Source organism: Oxyura jamaicensis, chromosome 7 (genome assembly GCF_011077185.1).
Source record: "Oxyura jamaicensis isolate SHBP4307 breed ruddy duck chromosome 7, BPBGC_Ojam_1.0, whole genome shotgun sequence".
NCBI classification, from domain to species: Eukaryota; Metazoa; Chordata; class Aves; order Anseriformes; family Anatidae; genus Oxyura; species Oxyura jamaicensis.
Genome location: NC_048899.1, coordinates 22,439,978 through 22,464,218, shown reverse-complemented (window position 1 = coordinate 22,464,218; position 24,241 = coordinate 22,439,978). Strand labels below are relative to the sequence as shown.

Below are 24,241 nucleotides of genomic sequence, written 5' to 3'. Positions count from 1 at the left end.
GAATGCTACATTTTCATAAAGATTTTTGTAGGTTTTGTTTGTTTGTTTGTTTGTTTTTTCTCTAGAACTGCTGAGTTCCAAAAAGACAGAAGATTGCAGAGTAAAAATCAAAATGTAATGAGTATTCCTCACTGAGGTGTCAGAATTCCAGTGAACAGAGAGGAATAAAAGGAGTACTCTCAAAAACACTGTACAAATTAAGAACATTTATAATGCATTTCAGGTCAATAAATTCATAGTTTACCTCATTCATGTATTTATTTTATTTTTATTTTTAGAATAGAGAACATTAAAATACTCGGATGTCTCAAAATATTAATGACAAGACTGTCACAGCTCAAGTTTAGCCAGGTTAAATAAGAAAGAATGTAACTGCCACTTGGAAGCAGGGTTCAAATTTTCTTTTGTATGAGACAAACACACACTGATATACACACACTTTTTTTTTCTGAATAATTTGGCCGTTGTTGCAGTGATAAAATGAACTAATAGGTTTTGCCTTAATAACGTGAAATAGAAATGACAGACATCATATAAAATAAATTTCAATCCTTTAGCATTTTAAGAATCTTCTGAGAATTAGCTCTAGCGATCCTCTCAGCCTAGTAAAGATCTGAAAAGGCATGGGGCAGACAATTATGGGAACATTGTTTTTCAGAAGGATTACCCCTCTTAAAAGGCAATATGTAACACGTTAATTGAGTTTCCCTCTTTTTTTTGATTCATTTTACTCATCACAGTATAAAAAAACTAAGACTTCCAAGATTGCCAAAGTGTCATGGAAGGGGTGATTGTATGTGGCTATGGTTATGTCAGTGTAATTTACAACACAATACATTTTTACTTACTTCAAGTAGTTGTTTGTGAGCATAGGTGCTAATCATCTTCTAATTTCACATTCTCAGTCCTTGAAGGGGGTCTCAAAACCAAACCGTAATGCTGTTCTTGGACATTCATTATGGAAACCTAAAATGTTGCTTTTTAGGTTCTTAAGCTGCTCAATGCCTTCTAAAATATTTGTAATATTTTGGTAACTAGATACTTGTATTGTTTCAGCCGTAAGAAGTTCCTGAGGCACTCAGTTCCAGAACAGTCATGCAGTGTCTGAAAAAAATTTCCTCAGCCTCATGTTCTCCATTTTTATTTTTTTGTTGTTGCTGTTTGGTTGGTTGGTCCTGTGTAACATAAGGGTAATAGAAATATCCAGTTGGCTTTCTCTGCATTATTCATCACTAGGCATGCTTTTATCTTATGCCCTATATGGCTTGTGTGGTAAAAATTGCCACTCTTTCCCATTTCTGCTGTTGTGATTTTTCAAACGTATGACCCGCATAGTACTCTTCTCTAAATCCTCTTAATTCCTGTAACACCACTTTTGAGGTGATTACATGTGGTACTGTTCCAATTCATCATTCTTTTACCGACTTGATGACACACCCTTTAGTTCCTGAGACACCCTACTGTGTAGTTATGAAGCACAGAAGCCATGCAGCCACAACTTGACCCTGCGATATGGCCAAACTGAAGGTGTGGGACTTCACAACAAAGCGATTTCAGCACCTCAGACCAGATTCCAGTCAGTCTCAGTTCAGATTCCAGTCAGTTTCAGACCAGATTCCAGTCAGCTTCAGACCAGATTCCAGTCAACACCACTTAAAGGCCGCGTCCTGCTGACGGCCCCTGCTCCCACGAGCTCCAGGTGCTCTTGTGACAGGCGGGGGCGTGTAGGAGCACGAGCACACGGGTGCCACTGCGGCTCCCCGCTGCCTGAGGGGCCACCCGGGCCCTCTCTCGCTACCCCGCGGCTCGCCCTCGTGCCTCTGGGCCGCCACGGACCGCGAAGCGGCCGCCCTGCTCGCTCCGCCTCCCTCAGCAGACCGACGGCCGGGGCCGCGAGCCGGCGGCACGCCCTAACGGCCCTAACGGCCGCACCCGCTCGTGGGCACGTGCACCGAGCGCGGCCCCGCCGGCGGCACGCGCCGTTGCCAGGCGGGCCGCGTTGCCATGGCAACCGCCTCCCCTTCCTCCCTTCCCCTCCCCGCCCGCTCGGTTCCGGGCCCGGAAGGCCCCGCCGCGTGCCCTTTGAACCGGGAAGCGCTCGGCGGCAGGCCTGGGCGGCCGGGGTTTGAATGAGATCCGGCTGATTCACTGCGGCCCGGCCCGGCCCCGCGCCCAGGTGAGGGCCCGGCGGGGCCGCCCCCGCGCCAAGGCCGGCATCGGCGGACCGTGGGGGGGCTCTGCGGACTGGGGGAGGGCCCGCGGGGGGGGCCGCGGGCGGGGGTTTCTTCCCGGGGGGACCGCGGTGCGGTGGCGAGGCCGAGCCGGGCCTCAGGGCTCGCGGCCCCAGCAGTAGCCGCGCGGCGCCGCCGCCTGGGCGGGGGTTGGGCAGGGGCAGGGGCCGGCCCGCCGGGGGTGGCGGTGAGAAGGGGTCTGTGGGGGGCGAGGCGGGCTGCAGGGGGAAGGGCCGTGAGCGGCAGGCCCGGGCGGGGAGGGAACCAAGTTGGGCGGCGGAGTGAGGCTGTAAACAGCTGGCGGCCCCGGGAGTGCGCGGATGTCGGCCCTCAGACGGCCGCTTGCTTCCGGTACGGCCTGGAAGGCCCGGACAACAACAGCGACCGAGTGAGGCGCTTGGGCTTTTTGTTTTTTTAGTTGTTATGCCAATGTGTTTGAGAGCTATATATATATGAAAGGGTACTAGGTGAGCCGAAGTCCTACAGGTTTGTGTTGATCTTACCCCTGCCCTGTGATTTCAAGGCGAACCGTCCACCCCAAAGCAGGGTGCACACTGGTAAGAAACTTCTGAGAGGAATGCTGTCGGTGAGCGGCTGTTGGGAAGCAAGGAAAACGTCTGTAGAGGCTGCGATTATTTCCCCTCGTCTGGGGTAACACAACATCTAGGGTGGCGAGAAAGGACGGGTAGTTTGGATAGCTTGAATGGCAGAAAAACTGCGTGGTGATGGCTTGGCAGGGAGGAAGCGTTCCCGAGCAGTGGTGTGCCTGCCGGCCCTGCGGTGGAGTATAGGGGAGGTCGCTATGTAGGTGCAGCATAAAGTTAGGAAGCACATTCTGGGGCTTTGTATGGTGGTGTGATTTGGTAAGGAATCTTCCCTTGCCTGGTAGCTTGGTTTAGGTGTACTGAGGTAGCTATTAGCTTGGGTCTGGGTTACTTCAGTAATTCCAGCTCAGCAATGATTGTTGTTGAATTAGATGCGTTTGTTCACTGTACTTCTGAAAATCAGAAAGCAAAAACAGGACCTAACCTGTGTGCCTTCTAGTCCAGCTTAGGTTTAGTGAGGTCCAGGTCTATACAGCCCAGAAATGACCGGCCTCCAAAGGTGAGCACTTCTTGGAACCTAAATAGTCATGTAGCTCTGGACTCTCACTACAGAGACTCCATTTGTTCATTATATGGTTAATATTTAGCTTTATTGAATAAATAACTGTAATAGGTTATTTGGATTTTTTTCACTTTTCATACAAAATACATAGGAAGCCTTTTTTTTTTTTTTCTTGCTGTCACGTGAGATCCCTGTTCTGGTTCAATTTTGCTTTCAGTCTATGTTTGATGACTTTACTTGCATTGGGTTTTTGATCTTTCTAGGTGAAATGGTGCTTCTCCACAAGATACAGTTCCTTAACTATTTCACCTGCATAGCAATTTCTTGGAATTGTATTACAATTGCAGTAGAAACCTTAAACAACTTTAGTAACAGCAAATTAAAACACACACACACACAAAAGTTAGTCTGCTCTGTTGAGCTTCTCACCAGGAGAGCTAAGCTTTGTATGAGCACTTCCAGTATCGTAGTCCCCATGCAACAGGTGGAGAAACTCAGTTACTGGAGTTGAAATGGCTTGCATCAAGTCACGCAGTGTACAGATTGCACAAACTATGGAGGAAGTTCTTGTCACCTGAGCCTAGCCTGCTGTTCTTTCCATTATTAGGGCACTTTGCTAGCCAGTTTTTGTCCATGTCTGTGGAAGCTAATTTTTGATACTGATTTTTTTGACTGTAACTCAAGCTGTCAGCCCAGTAGAGTTCTCTTATACTGGGGGGTTACACCATGGTTTGTTAATAACAGATTAAAAAATAGCATGCTGTAGTATGAAACTCATGCAGAGATGCAATAATTTAAGACTTTCAAGTTGATTTCAGAATATGAGCTGGAACATGCCAAGCACATGCACAGCAACTGTGGGTTTATACCTAATGTGTGCATAAATATTGTTCATAATGCATTATATTACTTCTTCCCTATGTTGTCTAAGGAAGAATATTTTCATTATTGAAAGTTGGTATTTAAGTCATTATCTATGAAGTGACCAGTAAACCATAATCAACAACTAAATGGTGAGGCAGAGCTCTCCAATCTGACAACTCTTGTGAATTAAAGTTATCTAATAATAGTATTATGAACAAGTGTTAGGCACAGGTGTTTTAAAATTTCTGTTTTTATATCAGTTCAGAGATGCTATGTGCATGCTTCCAGTGCGCTGTTAAGATCCACAGACTTTTCCCTTAGAGGCCAGGGCAATTGAAAGAGAGGACTGCAATAGTACAGGTATGTTTTGTTGTTCTGTTTTGTTTTTTAACTACCAAACAATGACCAAGATCTTTTAGCTGAGATGTTTCAGTCATGGACTTATACAAGCAGAGGAACTGCTTAACTTTTTTTTTTTTTTTTGAGATCAGTGTGGTTGCTGATAGCTTCAGTGACGAATGTATGTCATCTAAATCCTGCAGTGAATCAAAATGCAAGTTTATGATGATTAGAACTGGCCTCTACCAACTTTTTGATATGGAACTATTGATATGTGGATTTGCTTCCTTAAAGCTTCACTTTAAACAGAGACTGTTTACCCTTCCTAGCCAACAGAAGGAAATGTTACCAAAGTACCCTCTGCTGACTTGGAAGGAAAATGTATGAGGCTCACTGTGATTTTTTTTCACTTTTCTCTGTTCTATATATAATAACATAAATAAATCAACACTAGCCTTTTGCACTTCCCAGCAAAGAGTAAAAACTATCAGTTGTATGTTACCACATTGTGTGTGTCCAGCAGGGAGGAAGCGAGAGGACAGAGCAGACAGTTGGCATCAGAGCAGAAGGATAAGCTGGATTCTTGTGTAACTAAGCTGGACACCTATTACATTTAATACTTAAGGTTTTCTTTAAAGTGCAAGGTCTAATTTAAATATTTACTTCAGATTTGAAATGACATCTGTACATTTTAAGGTGCAAATTAAGATAAATTACAGTAGTATTCTGTGTCAGGAACTGCCCATAAAGCATCTTACAAACATAATGTCATTAGTTTGTTCTACCCTAAACATCTCCGTTTTTTTATACAAAGATTTTCTCGTTTTAATTCTGCTCCTGATTTACCTACAAGAATGTCGTTTTTTGGCTTGCTTTCTTAAGGCAGTCTTTGGTAATTATGTTTGATCGTTCGAGGCTTACCAAGCTGTGGTTCCCTGTCACTCTTCTATCAGTGCTGAACTTGCTGTGACCGCAGGTTTGTCCTCCACTCTGGCCCCTCAGGACTGTAGCCTCCTCTGACCCGACAGCATGGTTGGCTGTTGATAACAGTGGCTGTACTGTTGCACTTTACAGTCTGAAATTAAATCAAGCTCTCAGTGAACTGTGTCTCTAATTTTCCCATAGGGAGTAGGGAAGGGAGTGCAAGAAGGGTGGGCAGCTGGGTAAAACTGAGTTGGGTTGTAACTGAAGCTGGCTTCTGGGCTGCTTGCAGTTCTCTTGCAGCCTGTGCTGGTGCAACTGCTGCCTCCTGTGGGCCTGGCTCATCAGAGCTCTCCTGGACCCCTTCCTTGTGCAAAGCTGGCAGAAAGTTGAAGCCTCTTCGCATGACTTGTCAGTGGCATTGCACCCCAGCCTGTCAGCACTGAGAAACTTCGACTTGTTCTTTCGGCTCTGACTTCCCAGAAGGATTAACACCTCCTCCTTTGTTCTGGTACCTCTTTCAGACCAGGTTCAGAATGGACTCTGTTAAGTGACCTCATTTACTTTGGGGAGGGGGGGAAGACAGCCAAAGACATTCTTTGGGCAGCTTTAGCTTCAAGAACGGTTCGACGTGAATTTCTTCTGGAGTCTGGGCTAGCTTTAGAGCAATCAGCTCTTCCAAGACCTCTCTTTCTGTTATGCCAAGACAACTGTTTCTGGGATGTAGTGTGAATCCTATCAGGGAAATGAACAGGGTTAAAAACAACATTTTTGTTAGCCCATCAGTTTACTGCAAGGCTGCACAAATGGCTGTCCTGGCAGTACTGAGAAAGCAGCATCAAGTTGGTAAGCAGCAGCAGCAGCTTCCCCACTGCTCCTTATGTTAACAGTGACATTGAAAAAAACGTCTATCAAATCATGGCCGCAGATCACTTCACAGATCTGTTGTAAACGCTGCACTGTAAGTGATTGAGTGGAGGCAATTAGTGGGCAGTGTTCTCTGTGGAAATGAGAACACAACTTTTAACTCCTGAACTGAATGTAAAGCAGCCTTTCTCAACTTGAATTCAGGCAAACCTGCCGCCCTCAGTGACTTTTTTAGTCACGCTGCTAGAAACAACAGCAAAAAACGCTGCCCGTGCCTACAGGCCGCTGTTTATCTTTTTGCTTAGGTCATCTCAGCTGTGGCAGAATTCTCCTAAAATAGTAACAACAGACCACAGTTTCAGTATAGTGGCACTAGAAATTATTGATTAGCTTTAAATTGCTGAAACGAATTTGGTAGGGTTTGTGACGCACTTAAGGTGGTATGGAAATGCAGTTGGAAGTCAGTTTTTTCACTCTCCTAAAATGCAGTGTGGGTTCACTTTCAGGAAGTTAATGATGTGACATGTATCCTGATATTCCTGTGTGGTTTTTTTGTTGTTGTTGTTTGTTTGTTTTTTAAATCTGCTTTCATAGTAAAAAATTGTTTTATTGGTGAGGAAAAACTGCTTTTAATACCAAGAGTACTTTTAAAAAAAGTGTATTTAAATGTTCATTTAAACTGTGTTCCTGTTTTTCTCGGACTGCATAGTCTGGATTGGTGTAAATGCAGTGAATTGCAGAAAGCTTGAAAGAGATCTTCTGTTCTATCTGTAAAAGGCCATTTCTATTTAGAAAATGCCTTAATCACTAGAAATACATTTCAGGTAGACCATAAATGATGGTGTGATACTCGAAGAAAATTTAAATCGTGAGGTAATTTAGTCCTGCCTTTATGTCATCTGTAGTTGCGGAGGCCTCTGAAAATCCTAGCTGACCAATGAAAGAGCAGAAATTCTTCCTTTCTGAAGAATGTCTAGCGCTAAAACAGAAATAGATCCAAGACTAAGTTACTGTGTTTAAAAAAGGGGCTATTAAAATGCCTTACCTTCTTTTACTTTTGAGAAACTTAAACTTCTTCCTGTGTTACAGATACTTGGGCTACACAATCAATGTATTATGCATGTTACTTACTGTTTCTAAATTTTGTTTTCTTCCTCTCTCTCTCCTTCATTTTTCCTTCTCTAGGAAAGACTTACTGATTGCATCTTTATAGCCTGAAAGTGGGAGTTGCTGCAGAGTTTGTTCTGCGATCACCTCTTGCTGAGTACCAGGTTAGAAATGCAGAGATGCTTTGTTTTTAATTGCCAAAGTAATCTTAGTTACGGTCTAAAATTTTGCTTGTTTTCAAAAACATTGTTTCTTAAACTGAAGCTATTGCTGAAATAATATTTGGGCACAGTGGGTTGACAAAAAATAAAATTGTTTTTAATTTGGATGGCTAACCTAAAATCCTCAGATGTTTACACAGAGTAAACAAATATGTTTAAATATATGTATGAAAGTCTAAATATACTCTAACCTACTAAAACAACTTCAGCTACAAATAAGAATGTAAAATACTAGTTGCCAAAACTAACCAGAGTCAAGCTGTGGAGTTAGTGAAATAATTTGCATTTCATCTAGAATTGGTTTGTGGAGATTGTCTCTCTCTGGTGTTGCCTTGAGAATCTGAACATCTTCAGTGACTGCTTTGTGATAGCAACACTGGAAATGTTATATCCCTCCAGTTCTGACAGAAAATGAGACTCTTTTTCTTCTAAAACATGGGAAGATATGCTGACAAATAAAAAGTTTCTGTAACTAATGAGTCTAATCCAATTTTAATGATTAATAAATGATGTACTTGCATAATTTCTACTTAAACATTTACAGTCCTGGGTTAGACTAGAATAAAAAATGTAAATAAAATACTAGTGAGCTAGCAATACATATTGGTTATCACTTGCTAAAGTGAAATGTGAAAAGGCATCATTCTTTTTTTTGATATTTCTTAAATGAAGGTAGGTAAGACACCTCATTGGCTTATGGAAGTTGCGGTAGTGTAGGAAAAACTACCAATGTGCTTTATGGTAACCCATTGTGGAGACTAAGAATTTCCCAAAATAAGCATATAGTCATGAGTGGTTAAAATCGTAGGTTTAGTAGCTTAAGCCTACTTCGCAGCTACCTACTCCTCAGCCCTTGTTAGTGTCATGAAAGATGAGTCATCTTGTGTTTCAATGGAGGGGTGTCTACCCTGGAAAATGAGACATAAATGGCTTTAATTTGTGCTCCTGGCTGTTTCACGTAAGTGATTTACCCTGTGCTTACACAACAGCTTTACTTTACCATGGAAATTCTACAACAGGATTTCAAGGTTCTTTCTTACTGGTAGCTGAGGCTGCAGTTGTAAGGTTTGCATGTGTTAGAAACATCTTTTACAAAATAAAAGAAGTGAATCAAATGAAGCTAGTAACTTGGTATTACATTAAAATTGTGAGTGAAATTCACAAATTAAAAATGTAGAGTGCAGTTATCAAATAGTGCATGTGTTATTGATCCATGTGTCATAGATATTGTTGCTTGAAATGGATGATATTTATATATCATCAAAGTAAGAGTTAAATAATCATGTCTTGTTGTAGATTTTAATGGTTCTTTTTTGTTACTGAGAAGCTTAAAATATTTGTTTTAAGCTTAAACTGATAAAAATCCTACTAGTATTTAGTCAGTAAAACCACTAACTAATTTCACAAAATGAATATCATCATTCCTTCAACATAAAAACTTCATCTTTCATATGCAAAGCCATTTTTTTTAAAGATAAGCGATTTTTTTGCATATTTAAGGTTAAAGTTCTTGTTCTAGTATCATTACTGCAGTCTGAGATTATGCATAATTCTGTTATGTGTAATGTAACATCTGTTTAGAGGATGAGTGTATTTTGGAAATACCATTAGTTGCTGTTTTAAATCACTCTTATATTCCATGAACAGGCTTTATTGTATTGGAACTTGTAGAGTTAAGATGATAGTTTCTGGTATTTCACTACTTACTTCCTTTTCATAATTAAAATAAGCCAATAAAGTTTACTAATTTCTGCAAGACTTGGAAATATAAAGTCTTGATTTGCTGAAAGCAGCTGTTTAAGAATTTTCAGTAGCTTTTGCTTATTTTATTAACAGATTTTATTGTGTAAAGTCAAGAAACTGCAAAGTCAAGTAAGCAAGTAAAAGAACTATTACACCTGGGACAAAACCCTTACTTAGGTAGCTAGAATTAAATATTAGATTGCTTTTCAACTACATAAAGGGAGTAAACTGCAGAGTAATGAACATTCATTTAATTCTTCAGTTGGGTACCTTAACATTTCCTGTTCCTGGAGATCAGTACTTTAAAAAGTACAAGATAGAAAAACTCAATTTTTCTCTCCAAGAAAGTAACGAGTTAGCTGCGTTGATTGGAATAATCTTGCACTAAAGCAACACTGGAAATGTATTAAATGACTGTACTATCGCTAGCGTTCTAACTATATACACATTAAATGTTTACTTTACAGTATTTCTTTTAGTATAATGAGTTCATTAAAAAAAAAAAAGCTTTTGATGCTAATTCAGAGATCCATAATCTGCTCAGTGTCTTTCACATGTAGTTTTGATGATAACTGACAAGCTGTAAGTTAATTAGCGCAAAACTTACTAATGAGGATGCTAAAATCCTTACTTTCACATTTTTATTGATGCTTTTTGAACAAATTGGAGTAAACTTGACTGTATATCTAATAAGTTTTAAGCACTTCCTGGATGTAGGTGCTGTTCTCAAGCAAGAAAACTCCCCCAATTAATTGAATGATAGGGAAGTTTTGAAAAGTTTGACAAGAGTACTCATCTTCAGAAATGGGGATAACCCAAAACCAAAGCAATAAAACAAGGTCTGTTAATTAGTATGGAAGACAGCTTCTTGAATTAATATGTGGTGTTAATTAACAGGAAGTCTGATGTTGTGTTGTAATTACCACCAATATTTTTGACATACTGAGTGACTGAAGGTGAATTATATAGATAGCAATTTAGTAAACACTTCAGAGCCTGGGGATATTTTTTCCTTTGTTTCTGTGTTGTTGGTTTTTTTTGTTTGTTTTTTTTAGAATTATGGATAGACTTCTACGACTTGGAGGAGGTATGCCTGGGCTGGGACAGGTTAGTATATAGCTTGTCAATATCTTCTCTTTTTAATATTAATCAAATACTGGAATATGCCTTTAATTATGTTTAAAACACCACCACCCCCCCACAAAAAAAAAGCCAACCACAGAATACATAGAAATAATCTCTGACTCTAGAGATGCTATATAAGTGTATGCAAATCATTGTTACAGCCTGACTGTTTTTCTTGTCAGTATGAACACTTGTGTTGGCACTGTGATTTTACAGAATGTTTATAAACCTTTAATTTGGTGTCTGAACGGTTTAAGTTTGGATTCAAAAGCAGTGAAAATGGAGATTAAAACTCAAAAATCAATTTTCTATAATAGTGATTTTCAGAACAGTAGTATTGTTCAAAATGGCTGAGCATGCCCATTTGCTACTTCAACATATCTTTTATCTTATAGCTTTTAAGATATATTTCAGTACCTATAATGCCCATCACAACAGTGCTGAAGATACTGAGGTATATGTAAATTCAGGGTGATGATTTCATCACTTCTGGGTAGCTGTAGCCACCTGAGTGTGTTTCACTCTGTTTTATGTTGTTTGCTATTGTCCTTGCTGCTGTAATGCTGCTCACAGCAAAAAGGCCCCTGTGGCAGCTGTCCTGTTCCAGTGCAAAGCCCACGCGTATCGTATGGCCTCTCCTACCGCTAGCACAAGTCTTCCTTACTTTTTTTTCTGGGCCGGTTGGTGTGGCCAGCAGTCTTCAAAAATAAAACCTACCTGAACTTACTACATTGTGGTGCCAGATTTATTCCTGGCTACTGTCAATTCAGGGGGTAAAAAAAAAGAAGGAACTCTGTCAGAAGCTACTAGGAAGAATTATGTATTTAAGGAAAAGACAGGTCTTCAGTGGAATTTCCTTTTAGTCCTTTTGGTCTCAGCTGGACACGGTAGCTGGCCTCTGTCTTTTCTCCTGAGCTGCCTCAGGAGCTCTGTTCTAAGTCTGGAATCCAGGCTGTCATTCTTCTCAAGGAATCAGTTCTGTTTATCTTGGACTTCGTGATGTGTGTGTTATTTTTTTTTCTGGAGTGACTGGAATTGTGAAACCCACAGCTTCTTTGGATTGTATGTTGTGTTTGTGTCCGGTGTAACTAGGAAATGAGTGGTTTAATACTGAAGCATTTGGTGGTATATTCTAAACTGATTTCCAGCCTCTAGGTGTTTTGCCAAATAAGCTGTAACTTCTTGTGCATAATTTTTTTCCTTTTTATAGCTAAAATTCTATTCACGCTCTCTTAGTGAATCTTCAAGCAGCTCTCAGTTATTTTTAGTTTCACTTTCTTAAACATTTATTTCTCTTGTTCCTCTGAGCTGCCAGCCTGCTTCATGACTCTTCATTTTTTTAACATCTGCGCAGTCTAATCACTCAAGCTTTCACTTCTTGGTCCTCCCTGAACTTGACGCATATCAAAGCTGTTTTTCAAATTTACAGTTAACTCTATCGGCTGCTTTCTGAATTTCTCAGCTTTAACTTAAGGCTTGATAGAAAATTGAGGCAGACAATAGAATATGATACTCAAAAGAAGCTTGATGAACTCCTCTGGCAGCTTTGGCCTGCAGAGTTGCTGTTTGTTTAAATATGGAGTTGTCTCTTAAATGAATTGATGAGTATGTGTTGGATTAAAAAAAAAAGTGGAAAACTGAATTGTTCTTTATGCAAGTTGCTGCTTGCACTGAATCTCTCTGCTACTTTTGTAGTCTTTTGGTTTACTCAAACAGCGGGAAGGCTATTCAAAAAGAATAATCCTGCGTCCTTAAGATACGGTGTTTAATTGGACCTTCAAAGATCACTTCAGTTTTGAATGTTGATTGATTGAGAGATAATTTAGAGTGAATCAGATAACTGAGGTGGAAGAGAGAAATTGGGAAATTTCTTGGAAATGCTTTGTCCTGATGTAAAATAAAATTATTACCATTTGGTTGCCCTGGAGTGTTCTAAACAATTGTACCTAAATTTGTTTTTCTTACTGCCGTGTCACAGTTGCCTTTGAAGGTTCTTCACTTAAGGATGAACACAGTGATAAACACCTGTTGGAAAGACTTAAGATTTGTCTATATGTAGAGACTTGTAGAAAAAGAAACACTTTTTCAAATGAATATTATGTAATGCAATTCAGGGACTTTTTTTTGTTTATTTTTTCTTCTTTAGCTAGGGGTTTGGTTGGTATGAGGACTGTATCACATCAGATTGGATAGTAGTCCATTTGATTTGCTTTGTAACTAATGTTCAAGTAACAGCAAATGCTTGGTAAGCACATTTCAATCTCGACCATGGACTTCTTTCTCATTGACTTGCCTTAAGTTCTTCAACAGTGCTTGTCTCTTTCCCCTTGCTAATACAACCTGTTCTGTTTATTATTCCGTGATTTTTCTTTTTTCCCATTATTTGTGAAATACAATATGCTGTTCCAGCAGCTAGTTGGATTTGTTTTTACAACTTTATTTTCAGAAATATTTTGGTGTCTTGTATTCTACATGGAACTGCTTTAATTAAATCCATTTTTTTTCTCTTTTTACTGTTTGCTCTGTCAACATACTATTGGAAACTGTCCAGAGATACACTTAGGGTCAATGGGGTTTAGCCCTGACTATCTTCATATGGCTAATAAAGGTCTGATTAAGACAATATGCATGCTGTCGTTCCTAAAGTGATATTTCAACAACAAGTTTTCCCTCCAGTGACTTGTGGCTTAGAAATTTTATGGACAAAGGACTACCATCTTAGGGTGGGGAAAAGAGAAAGGAAGATAACCCGATAACTTTGGCATCACATGAGCAATCCATGGTGTTTTCTGGCAGTAAGCTTAGTCATTAACCTCATGTTCCTTGAATGAGAAGATACCTGTGTTAGTTTTGTACATGGTGCCATAAATAAGACCTTATCTGCAACAGTTCTTTGTGCATAAATTGATTGTCTTAAATGCTTGATATTGTAGGCATCTGAATTTATACTTGATATGCATATGATGAGTTTTTTTTTTTTTAAAAAAAAAAAGGTTAGGGAACACACAAAGTGATGTGATGTCCTAAACAAAACATCTACTAGTCCTTTCATTTCCCTTCTGTTGTTCATGGGAGTTTAGATTTTGGAAGTACCTCCTCCTCTTGTCCTTCTCTTGTATGGTCTCTTCTCTTCCTGACTCTGCTTGTTGTCATGTTGGGCTTTTTAGTTATCTCCCCTTTCCTATTTCATTCTTTTCTTTAACATATCACGATCGTATCCCCATGAAGCATTGCTTACCACAGAATTTCACCAGTGATTTAGTACTTGATTTTGCATTGTACATTTGCTGCAGACAAATTAACAGGCTTTGTGGGGTACGTAAAAGCATTCTTCATATGCAGCCGGCAGGAATTTGGAGCAACACTCCTCTTCATTTTGTACACTGAACTATTGTTTGCTAGTGAAATCAGTTCCACATATGCCTCTATTAGGCAATCCTACTGGATACTGTTTCAGAGTGTGGGTAAATTAAGAGAGCAGAGTTCTTTCCCCAACACTTTAAGAACAGTAACCCAAGCTATACAAGTTCTTGTCCATGCAAACGCATCCTGTCTCTTTTTCTAAGACCAGGTGTCAGAGGAAGCAGTGAAATAATGATATTTTTAAATTTAATTTTCATTTCTCAAATGATTTTTTTTCAAAATAGCTTACATTGCTCTGTCAGTGCAGACGTTCTACTGCAATATATGGAAAAGAAAATTGTTCCTCTACTTCTGAATTAACATATTTGACGGCAGGGGGAAGGGGAAAATATCCAAATGGGAAGGAAGGGAGAGAAGTGTCCTGCATCTTACAAGGAGTGTTTACACCTTGACTTGGAATATAGAAAATAGAAGTGCAGATAGCTATTTTATTTGAATAATGGACTTGCCAATTAGCCATCAAGTGCTTCCATCTGTGAAATAGTTGATCAGATGGGTTAGCTGGGATGTTTCCAGATTAGGGCATTGTAAATGGCACTTGAAAACTGTCACTTTGATTATGAGGTTTCAAGCACTGCACTGCTTGATGCTGTGGAACCTTTTCCCTCATATTATCATGGTTTTTTAGAACATACTGATCCCATTTAGTAAATCTATGGCACCGTGGGAACTTGGGAGACCTGCCACTGATTTAAAGTTCTGTTTCATCTGCTAATCTAGCCAGGATGGTTATTAGAAAAGAACACTACTACTGGTCTGGTTTTCTGAGAGGCTTCAGAATAAGAGTTGGTGATCTGGCAGGCAATGGAGGGTCAGTAGCTCATTCCCAATTATCAATTAAATGCAGGTTTTCTTGAGTTAGGTCATGGGAGTAAACTGATGTATATTGAAGTAAATGGCGTGTTCTAGTTGGCTAAACTGCATGCAAAAATTCCCTTGTGTAATAAAGCACCTTATTGAAAATTCTTTTGGTTAATTGCTTCTTGAAACAGCTTGTTCTTAGTTTGGAGGATACAGGTGTGTTTATTGAATACTGTTGTCTTTAACATCAGCAACAGGTTTTTTCTTTGGAAAAATGCGGAGTGTTTCTTGTAGTTCTTGTTTTCTGGTGCACCTGCATGACTTGATTATTCCAGGGTATGCACACTTTATGTGGCCTGAATTGTGATGATACACAGCTCTCTGCTTCCCATGTGTTTCCAGCTTCAGATACTCCTTTTGAGAATGCTCTGCAAGAGCAGTAAGTCTGAATTATAGGTCTTGAAATTCTGCATCATTACTGTGCCATCACTTTGATGTTTTCCATCACAAATTCCAAGTGCTCAGAATGCTGTTGGTATTGCTGAAATATCCCGTGTACATCCCAGTTGAAGAAGCTAGATATACAACATGGGTGGCTGACCCCAGTTCTACCTTTTTCCCCAGAAGCTATCAACCCATTTAAAGAGTAAGAAGTTCTAAAACTTTTGCAGTGACAAGCATTAGTCACCCACTGGAAACCATCCAACATCAACTCCCATGAAAAGTTCAAAGAACTTAATGGTCTCTATTATTTCCTATAGAAAGTCTCAGTTAAAGCACAGAATGATTAAGGTTGGAAGAGGTCTGTGGAGGCTGTCTGGTCCATCCCTCTGCTCAAGCAGGTATCCTTGCTTGACATATATATATATGTATGTGTGTATATATATATATGTTTTATGTATATCATTATGTTTTCAGGGAGTGGAAAAAGCACCTAAGATATAGTAAACTGTTCTGTTTTACTTTGACTGAGATGAGTAGCTTATCGCATCAGTTGGTTGAACAGCCTTGTATTAAAATGCTAAAATTTGCATATCAAATTTAGGGAACCAGTGTGGCCCTGGTCTGCTTACACTGGAGATGACAGCTCCGTGGATAGTGTAGGCTTATCTGAAAGTTGTTGGGCATTGCTAAAGGCTGGGTATATTTTTCCCACATGTGAAATATGGTTCGGTAATTGTAATGTTATTTATATCCAACAGTGCTAATGGGGGCAGGAGTATGGGGACATGCTAGAATCACATTAGGAACTGTCATACAATTGTCTGAGCTGATGGGTACTTACACACAGCGTGTACTTTTTTCATGGTGTAAAAGATGCCTTAAAGTGTGATGGGCCATGCTACAGTCATGCCTTACTAAAAATAACAGAGCTAGTGGGTTGTGCCTGAGCATTATCATCTTCCTGTGCTCTACTATTTTCCTGTAAACTCTGGAGACCATTTTTAGCTGTCTACTCTTGGCCTCAGATTTTAAACTTCTTTATTTCTAATAATTAGGCAATTAGCTTCTCTTTCCTCAACTTAATTGCCAGTGTAGTCCAGCTGACTTTCCCCAGAAGAGACAAAGGAACTTGGACAAGGAAATGAATGTAGTCATAATGAGAAAATAGCAAAAAAGACTAAACAAGAGCAGTCATCCTTGTGCCTCTTGCGTTATACCTGTTCACTTGTAACATTCCATTCTGTAAGCAGAGAACAGTTCCTGTACAGTGATCTAAATCGCTGCTTCTTTCTGGAAACCCATGCTATTGAATGTTGCAATGCTACTGTGCAGCACCTTTGAACAAGGGCATGTTTTCTTCCTGTGGTATAGAAGATTTCTCCTCAGGTTTTCCTGGAATCCTATGCTAGTGTTCTTTGTGTTTTAATGTCAGTGGATGTTTTTTTTTAATTTGTTTTTGGAAGTATTACAAATAACTAACCTTCCTTCTGAGTTTCTCAGTTAACCTGCTTTTGTCCAGAGTACCAGCTCTTTACAACAGCAAGCCCAAATGTGTAGAATCAAATACTTTCTAAGTAAAGTCTAAGTAAACCCTATTTAACTGCTGTGCTCCACCAACTGTGCTTTAGGGTGACCTCAGGGCTACCTTGCTGCTTGGTGGAATTGTTTAGAATAAGATAGTGAAAAGTCTAGATTGGTGTACAATTTTCTGAAGGCAGGCAAAAGTCACAAATCCTGATTAGTTACCTGTCTTGAGGCTCTCGTTTCTACACCTCAGTAGCTGCTGTAATGATAGGAATAGATAAGTCTTTATTCTATTTTGGAGTGAAACCAATCTTTAGTATTTTTTTTTTTCCACTAGTTTGAGGCTGTGAAGAGTAGTACTTTTTAAAGACGTGTACAATGCTATTTGTTTTCTGTCCCTGTTTTTATTGCTTTTTGCTACCAATAACTCTGATAGTAAGGGATGTTAACTGCATTGGTGATGCATGCCTTCCCTTGATTTTTCTTGCTTTTCTTCATTTTTCTCTTCTATCTCAATAAATTTTGATTGATACACTTAAGTGGCCACTTCCTGCAACAGTTGGGTTGGGAATGGAACAGAAAAAGCTGAGTATTGCAAATTGCATCAGTGGTGTATGCAAATCACTTAATATTGTGACTACATTTTAATATTGGGTTAATAATTATGTACTTCTAACAAAACACCAGACTAACTAGAGTGAGCCTCTCAAGTACCATGTAGCGTAACCAGGCTTATATCAAAACTCAACTAGCATCCAATCATTGCCAAATCCTGTTACATTTTCTCTTAGTAAGCTGTAAGCATTAGTAGTCTTACATGCTATTTTCTATGGGAACACTGGAAAACAGGAATGCTGATTTTGTAGAAGACGCTTAAATTTTATGCCTGTCATTTTAGGCAATAAGGTAAGCAAAATAAATTGTATACTAAAGGTATATGGGAAATCCTGGGTGTGCCCATGTGGATGGATTATTGTACCTCTTTCATGAAGCTGTAATTAATGCAAGAGAGATTGCTGGCAGAAGGATGCGTTTTTTTTTCCTACTCAAAGTTTTGAATGGACAGGCTAGAAATGTAAGCTAATTTTTTTGGATGCTTCTGTTGTTGATTTTCTTTTTAACTAAAATTCTGACCAGATTCTCTGTGGAGTATCTCAATGAGCTAGTGATTATTTTTGTTTGAAGTTCTGTTTAATTTAAAACAAATAAGCAAAATAGGTAGTAAAGCTTTGGCTCTGCTGAAGAGGTGTTTGTAAACTGATGATCCCAACCCATTTAGCCAACTGCTCAGAGCTATACACAGTCCCCTGTTCTTTAGTTTTGGCTTTTGAAGAGGAGGGAGATGCAAAATGTTGTATGTTTCAAGTCCATCTATATTGCTTTTGTTGAGTTCTGCTGTAAACATGAACCTGGATAAGCCTTTTTTCCTCTTTTTTTGGAGGCAGGATTTTGTAAAATATACTGAGGCAGTTTTTTCTTTAATACAGCCTGTTCAGGCTTTCACAAAGATATTTTTAATTTAAAGTAGCAATTGATGCCATAATATTTCCCTAGTATCCCTACTCCATTTTGGAGCCTGAGACTGTCTGAGACTAAACATATTACTGAAATTTTTATTTCATCTGACATATGGTGTAACAAGACAATGTGATCCTTTCAGAAATCTAGGCTGTTTGTTGAGGCTTATGGTATTTTGTGGTCTGTTATGTATGCCTGATTATAATTGGTATAAAAATGGGCCTAAACATACAAACTGTTTAGACATAATGCTTGCTTCAAAATATAATCCTGTTGATGTGGAACTAACTGTAAAATTGTGTGTGTACTAGCTGGAAAACTGCAATAAAATTTCAAATTTCTACTAATTAGCGTGTGATTCACAGTGCAAACTAATATATTTTTATGAACTTTTTAGGATTTTTCACTCTTTATGAATTAGATCATTTGCTCTGGTGTTTATCATGACAGTGTTGTTAGTACTGCTGAGATATGGGAATGCGGCTTATTTCCTTTTGCCGCTTCCACTGACTGACTTAGTATTTTCGAGGGTATTGTCTCAGTACAGAAACACTGCTCCACAATCACAACTTAAATAAGGCTTCTAGATTTAGTAATGGGTAAAAAGTACTATGCTCTTCCAAGAAAATCCTTGTGAATTCATCATTATACCACTTCTCTACAAAGGGTAAGTAGAGAGGTGTACTTAGGTGACTTAAAGTCTTTTTATCATCGCTCATACTTCTGTCTACTCTGCATATTTGCTTGTATTTGTTATTTTTGCATGTAATATTCTTTTTTTTTTTTCAGTTCCCTTTCCAAACAATTTGCTACTGGATTTACCTTGATAAAAATGGGAGCTTAAAGCTCACTTTAAGAAGCTGATCTTTCCACACATCTTTTAACATGCTACATTATTTTATTGTGGCTGTCATTGCTTTTATGCCCTAGATGCCCTTTTCCTCCTTACTTCATAATAAATGTGGTGATGATCTTGGAACACTTAAGATGGAGGTGGTTCAGTAGGGGAGTAAAGGGAAAAGGGGGTAGTGAATACTTTTTTTTATTTCAAAAGTACGGCAAGTTTTTATGTCTTTTTTTAGTTAATCTTTCTCAATTGTCTTCAGATATAACAGCTGAAAATACGTACTGAAGGGGTTAAGTCGGCATGAAAGAATTCATTTCCACTTTAATGACCTAGCCTTGCTGGGTTAGGACGATGGGGAACATGCTTCTGACTTGTACTCCTATTGCCAATTAACACCTCCTATAACAGGTTGCCTCAGCTAGTCATTGAAGCAGAGGCAGTAGAAATAGTTTACATGCAGCTTGTTTTTCACACTAGTTGTTTAATACTCACAGAATTAAACTATTAAAAGGTTCTTTCTTGCCTTACTGGGAAAGAAATAAACACTACAGTGGTCAGTGTTCGCATGCGTGTCCTGTGTTCATGTTTAAATTGTTCCAATTGCAAGGAAAAACTCATGATTGCAATGGTTCTTATATTTTACACAGCAATATGTTATTTGATGCAATAAAGCTATGATGTGATCTACAACACTTTGCTGCCTTTTTTTATTACAGCTGTCCCCGTAAAACCAGGTTTCTTTGTTGAAACTGCTCTGCTATATTTCAACATCATCTTTTGTTCTATTAGCATGACACTAGAACAGTATTTAAGATCCATTTAAACAATAGAAAGTGTCTCTATTTGTGGAGTATTTCTCACTATTGTTAATGTAATTAATCGAGTCCACTTCTTATACCAATTTGAATAAATGTGAAATACTACAAATAAAGAGCAGTGCTCTAAAATGACACTTTAGTTCACATTTAATCAGCAGGTATTTTAATAACATAATAAAATTGGCTAAATAATTGATACCAGTTCACACTAAGAGAAAGGTGGAGTAATATACCTAAAAGTGTTAACAAATTTGCTAAAAGGCCTGAGTAGATAACACTTCAAGGCGTTAGTTTTTATCCTGTTAGAATGGCAAATGCCTTTAACACTTCGTCAGCAAGGCCTGCCCAAGTAAAGGGCTGCTTTTTATATTGGATCATCTTTTTAACTGTTTGAAACAAAAAAAATGTATAGTGAATAATTTTAATACCTCACCATAATCCTCTGTTCTAATCTGAATGCAATTCATTTTCCATTACAAGTCTTACTGGAAACACCTTGAAGCAAACATAAAATGCATTGTAATAGTGTTAACGTTCCTGGTTGACAATGAAATTGGGATTCAGCCACAAAACAACACCCGAATTTGGTTAGATTGTACACAATGACTGGCCTTCAGGCAGCCATTCACTGGACTGATGTGTATAACTGATTTTGAATAAAAATCCTTTTTCAGTAAGTAGCACTATAACATTGTTCTTTGAGATTATTTTAAGAGCAGTCTTTACATTTTAGTAATTACTGTATTCTTCAGTTTATACAGGAATGATTAGGAAAAAGATTATTCTCCTTGCTCTTTCTAAAACCAATTTTTCTCCAGTTCCCCAAGAAATTATTCAATAAAGCTGTGGGCAGGCAGAAAGAATGCAGCATGTTATTTTGCAGTGAGATGGACAGTTACAGGACTGTAGTGGGAGAACTGCATGACCTTTGTGTACCATAATGAAACCAAAAATACCAGCAGATCTTCTGCACTACCCATAAAAATGCTTTCTTGTTTAGGTTTCTGACACCAGTTAATTTAATTTAGTGCTCTGCTGCATGAGGATGGTGCTCCTTTGTTAAAGTTGGCAGGCAATGAAGTTTATGAACAGTGATAATAGCACATGCTGTGGAGGGTCAGCGTAAAATACTTTGCCTCCATATAGAGATAAGCTAATAGTCTTCCTCCCCCCCCCTTTTCATGATGAAATAAATGAATAAATGCCTGTGGAAGACGAGCAGAAACAGGCCCAAGAACTCTCGGGACATGTAATGTACGTAATGTGGCTGCCATGTGCTGTGGCTTACAGGGGCTAGGGCTCTCGCTCCGGCGCCATGTTAGAACATCCTTAGAACATCGGCCCCTTTCTGGAGAAGGAAGTGGTCAGAGTGGAAGTAAACTGCTTCCTGTTCCAAATGCCTTTTTTTATTATTTTTTTTTTTCCAAATGGCATCATTTGAAGCAAGCTATTTAGAAGACCCAAGATATATTCTGTAGGTTTTGTCAGATCTTTAAAAGTTTCATGCGAAGAATCTTTAAAGAACTTTGGCCTTACAGTTTTCTGTAGAAGGATAAGTGTGTGCCTGTATTATTTTGTGTGCAATCTTACCTTTAGTAGGAAAATAAAAGGAAATTCGATTTATTGTGATAGTAGATCATGGACAATTTTAACCTATAGATAGAGTCTTCCTCAAAATTCCGGAATCACTACATCTGAATCAGCTCAGAACTCTGAGAAATATTTTAATCTATAACCAGAACAAAGAATGGAATATTAATGTGAGAATAAATACATATGATTGGTGTACTGCAACAAGTTATCTTTTCTCATAGTTAGTTAGTAATTATAATCTAAAAGGAGAGCAGAGTAGACTGAAAGTGAAATCCTGAGGTCTTCATAAACAAACAAGTAGTTAATATACACTGTATTGTATGAGCCTGGTAACTAGTAAATCAATGCTATATTTGCGTTGTAGATTACAATTAGGTAATTTTTAAGTTTAAGTATATTAATTAAACTGGATGAGAAGAGCTGGAGCTTAAATATTTTTATGATATAGGGCATGTGCTTAAAGTGAAACGGTAAAGTTTTCAGTTGCTGTCTACTAATGGTGTGGTCATTTTATTTGTGTATACATATAGTTAAACTACATGTAGTGTGTAAAACTACATTTTTACATGCATAATTATAGTTAAACTACATGTAATGTGCAAAATTATAGAAGTGAATGCTGTGGCTTAAAAAAGAAAATGCTATGCAAAGTTGATTTATACCAGTGGAGTGTTCCCTTATGCATAAGCAATATTCCCGTTGCTGAAAATGCTGGCTATGGGTGCTGGCGGGAGAATTTTACCGTAAAGTAGTGTCTGTGTCTAAAACTTTGTAGAATGCCAAAAGGATCAATAGCAAGTATAATATTAAATACTTCTTATGGACCATCGCTTCTGCAAACAAAAATTTCAAAGCTCTAACAAGTACAAAAATAATGAGAAAAAGATTAGGAAGGAGCACAGTAGGCTAATGCCCAGATTTTCTTCCTATCCTTGCTTAAGTTAACAGTATTTTAGCTGCCTTGTTACAGAAACAAAATGTAATAATATTTGTCTTTGTCTCCTCGCTCTAAGTGTTGACTCTACTGACTGATTTTAAATAGATTTTAAAATGGGAAAAGTTATGAAGAATAATTAAACTCTTAGAAGTTGTGAACACAGGTGTCTGTGTAGGGGACAGAGACATGATTAATGCCTCAGCTGCAGGAAGGGTGTCAGTGTGATCTGCCATATTAACAGACATTAGAGAGTACATGCAGGAGAGCCAATTTAAATGCCATAATCTGTGGAATAAACTTCAGTTGAGTTCCTGAGTTTTGAGAAGCCAGCATCAAGCATGAACATTAGGTTTCCAGAAATTGCAGCTTTTCTGTTTAAAAAAAATAGCGAATGTTGAAATGCAATGCTTGCTTGCAGAGAAAATCTAGAATTGTAGAATATTTATATGGTGGTATCATATATATATATGATGTATAATCTAGTATATATATGTGGTCATATCCCAGTGTTAACGTTATCGTTCTTCCTGATACAGAGCCACTTAATTCACTTAATTCGTCACTTAATTCGTACTTTTGCAATCATTTCAGACTCTCTCTGGTGTAAAACTGGTAAAAAAATGGAAAAGAGCTTTATACAAGTGGAAAGGAGTTGTTATCAAACTATTTTGTTGTTGTTGTTGTTAAAAAATAAACTACCCTTATCTGTGTTTTCTTCTTAGCTAGGATTAAATGGAAATAAAAGTCTTCATGCTTTACAAATATTAAGGGAAAAGAAGAAAATTTAGAATAAACTTTAACTGAAGCAGGAAAAATACACTTAAAAATGTAAAATTACATCTTTGGATGAAAAAAACACGGTTCCAGAAAACAATTAGGCATTTGAAGCTTCATCAGCCAAGCACTTTGGTTGTAGTAGATTTGGACTAAGTGTTTTGGTGCCCCATGCATCTGGGTCTGTGAAATGTTCTAATGAACTCCTTGTATATTTTTCACTGTAAGTGTTATACTGCGTATAACTGCGGAATCAAAGTTCTAATCTAGCTATGCATAACGGCACTGTTTCCTTTTCTTCTTTAATTTAATGGGGAGCATCTTTCTTTCCCATACTCCGTGGTTGCTCTGTAGCCATTACAAGTTTGTTCTGCGTCACTTAGTGCAGAGATAACCTTTTGTCTTTTCATTGGAAATTTGCTGTACACAATTTGTTAACAAAGTAATGAATGTACTGCTAATTGGCTGTAATGAGGTAAGCTGATATGGAATTCTGTATGTAAGAGCAATATGTCTCGTGCTCTTCAAGAAGGGGACAGTTAAACTGCTGCCTCCTGTGTTTTTCATTTTCAGCAGTACAGAGAACCTGTTTCAACCAATCATTCACACCTGGGACAGTTGTGCTAATTTTTAAATAACTACTCGTAAGGCAAAGAGCAAAGTATTTTGTTCACAGCTTTTCCACCTAGGGATCGGAGGTCCGTTTTTTCTCTCACTGTACCAGTGCATCTGCAAAGTACTCCCATAGCCTTTATCTGCAAGTCCTCTTTAGCTGAAAGCTGATGAAGCAAAGGGAAATTGCTGTTTGTGTTGGTGCCAGTTAATCATGCTAGCCCAGCAGCATTTACATTCACACCACTGTAAGAAACACATAGTTAATTGGAGAACTGGCCATATTTTACAGCTGACGAAGGTTAGCTTTGCGGCAAAGCTGACTAATGGAAACTTAATCCGACTGTTAGCCTGTATGTCTTGTAACAGGTTTGTACCCAGTGCAATACTTGCCAGTTTTTTACGTGACTGATTCTGACAAGATT

General features: G+C 38.5%; 1 protein-coding gene and 1 long non-coding RNA gene across 3 annotated transcripts in view; one reads left to right on the top strand and one right to left on the bottom strand.

Annotated features, from left to right (window-relative positions):
* The first annotated feature begins 2,020 nt into the window (after positions 1-2,020).
* PSMD14 (proteasome 26S subunit, non-ATPase 14) overlaps positions 2,021-24,241 on the top strand; it is a 46,940-nt gene continuing 24,719 nt past the window's right edge. The window contains exons 1-4 of one of the 2 annotated variants that reach the window (XM_035331537.1): positions 2,021-2,176; positions 7,515-7,600; positions 9,494-9,577; positions 10,456-10,507. In XM_035331537.1, the coding sequence (XP_035187428.1) occupies positions 10,460-10,507 (48 nt within the window). In that variant the 5' untranslated portion in view covers positions 2,021-2,176; positions 7,515-7,600; positions 9,494-9,577; positions 10,456-10,459. The remainder of the gene's footprint in view (positions 2,177-7,514; positions 7,601-9,493; positions 9,578-10,455; positions 10,508-24,241) is intronic. The other variant, XM_035331536.1, reaches the window with a different exon arrangement.
* On the bottom strand, positions 2,453-23,504 carry LOC118169836. Its single transcript, XR_004752302.1, has 3 exons — positions 23,491-23,504; positions 19,477-19,481; positions 2,453-2,627 (listed from the first exon to the last, which is right to left on the bottom strand). It is a non-coding gene; the product is annotated as an uncharacterized LOC118169836 (long non-coding RNA).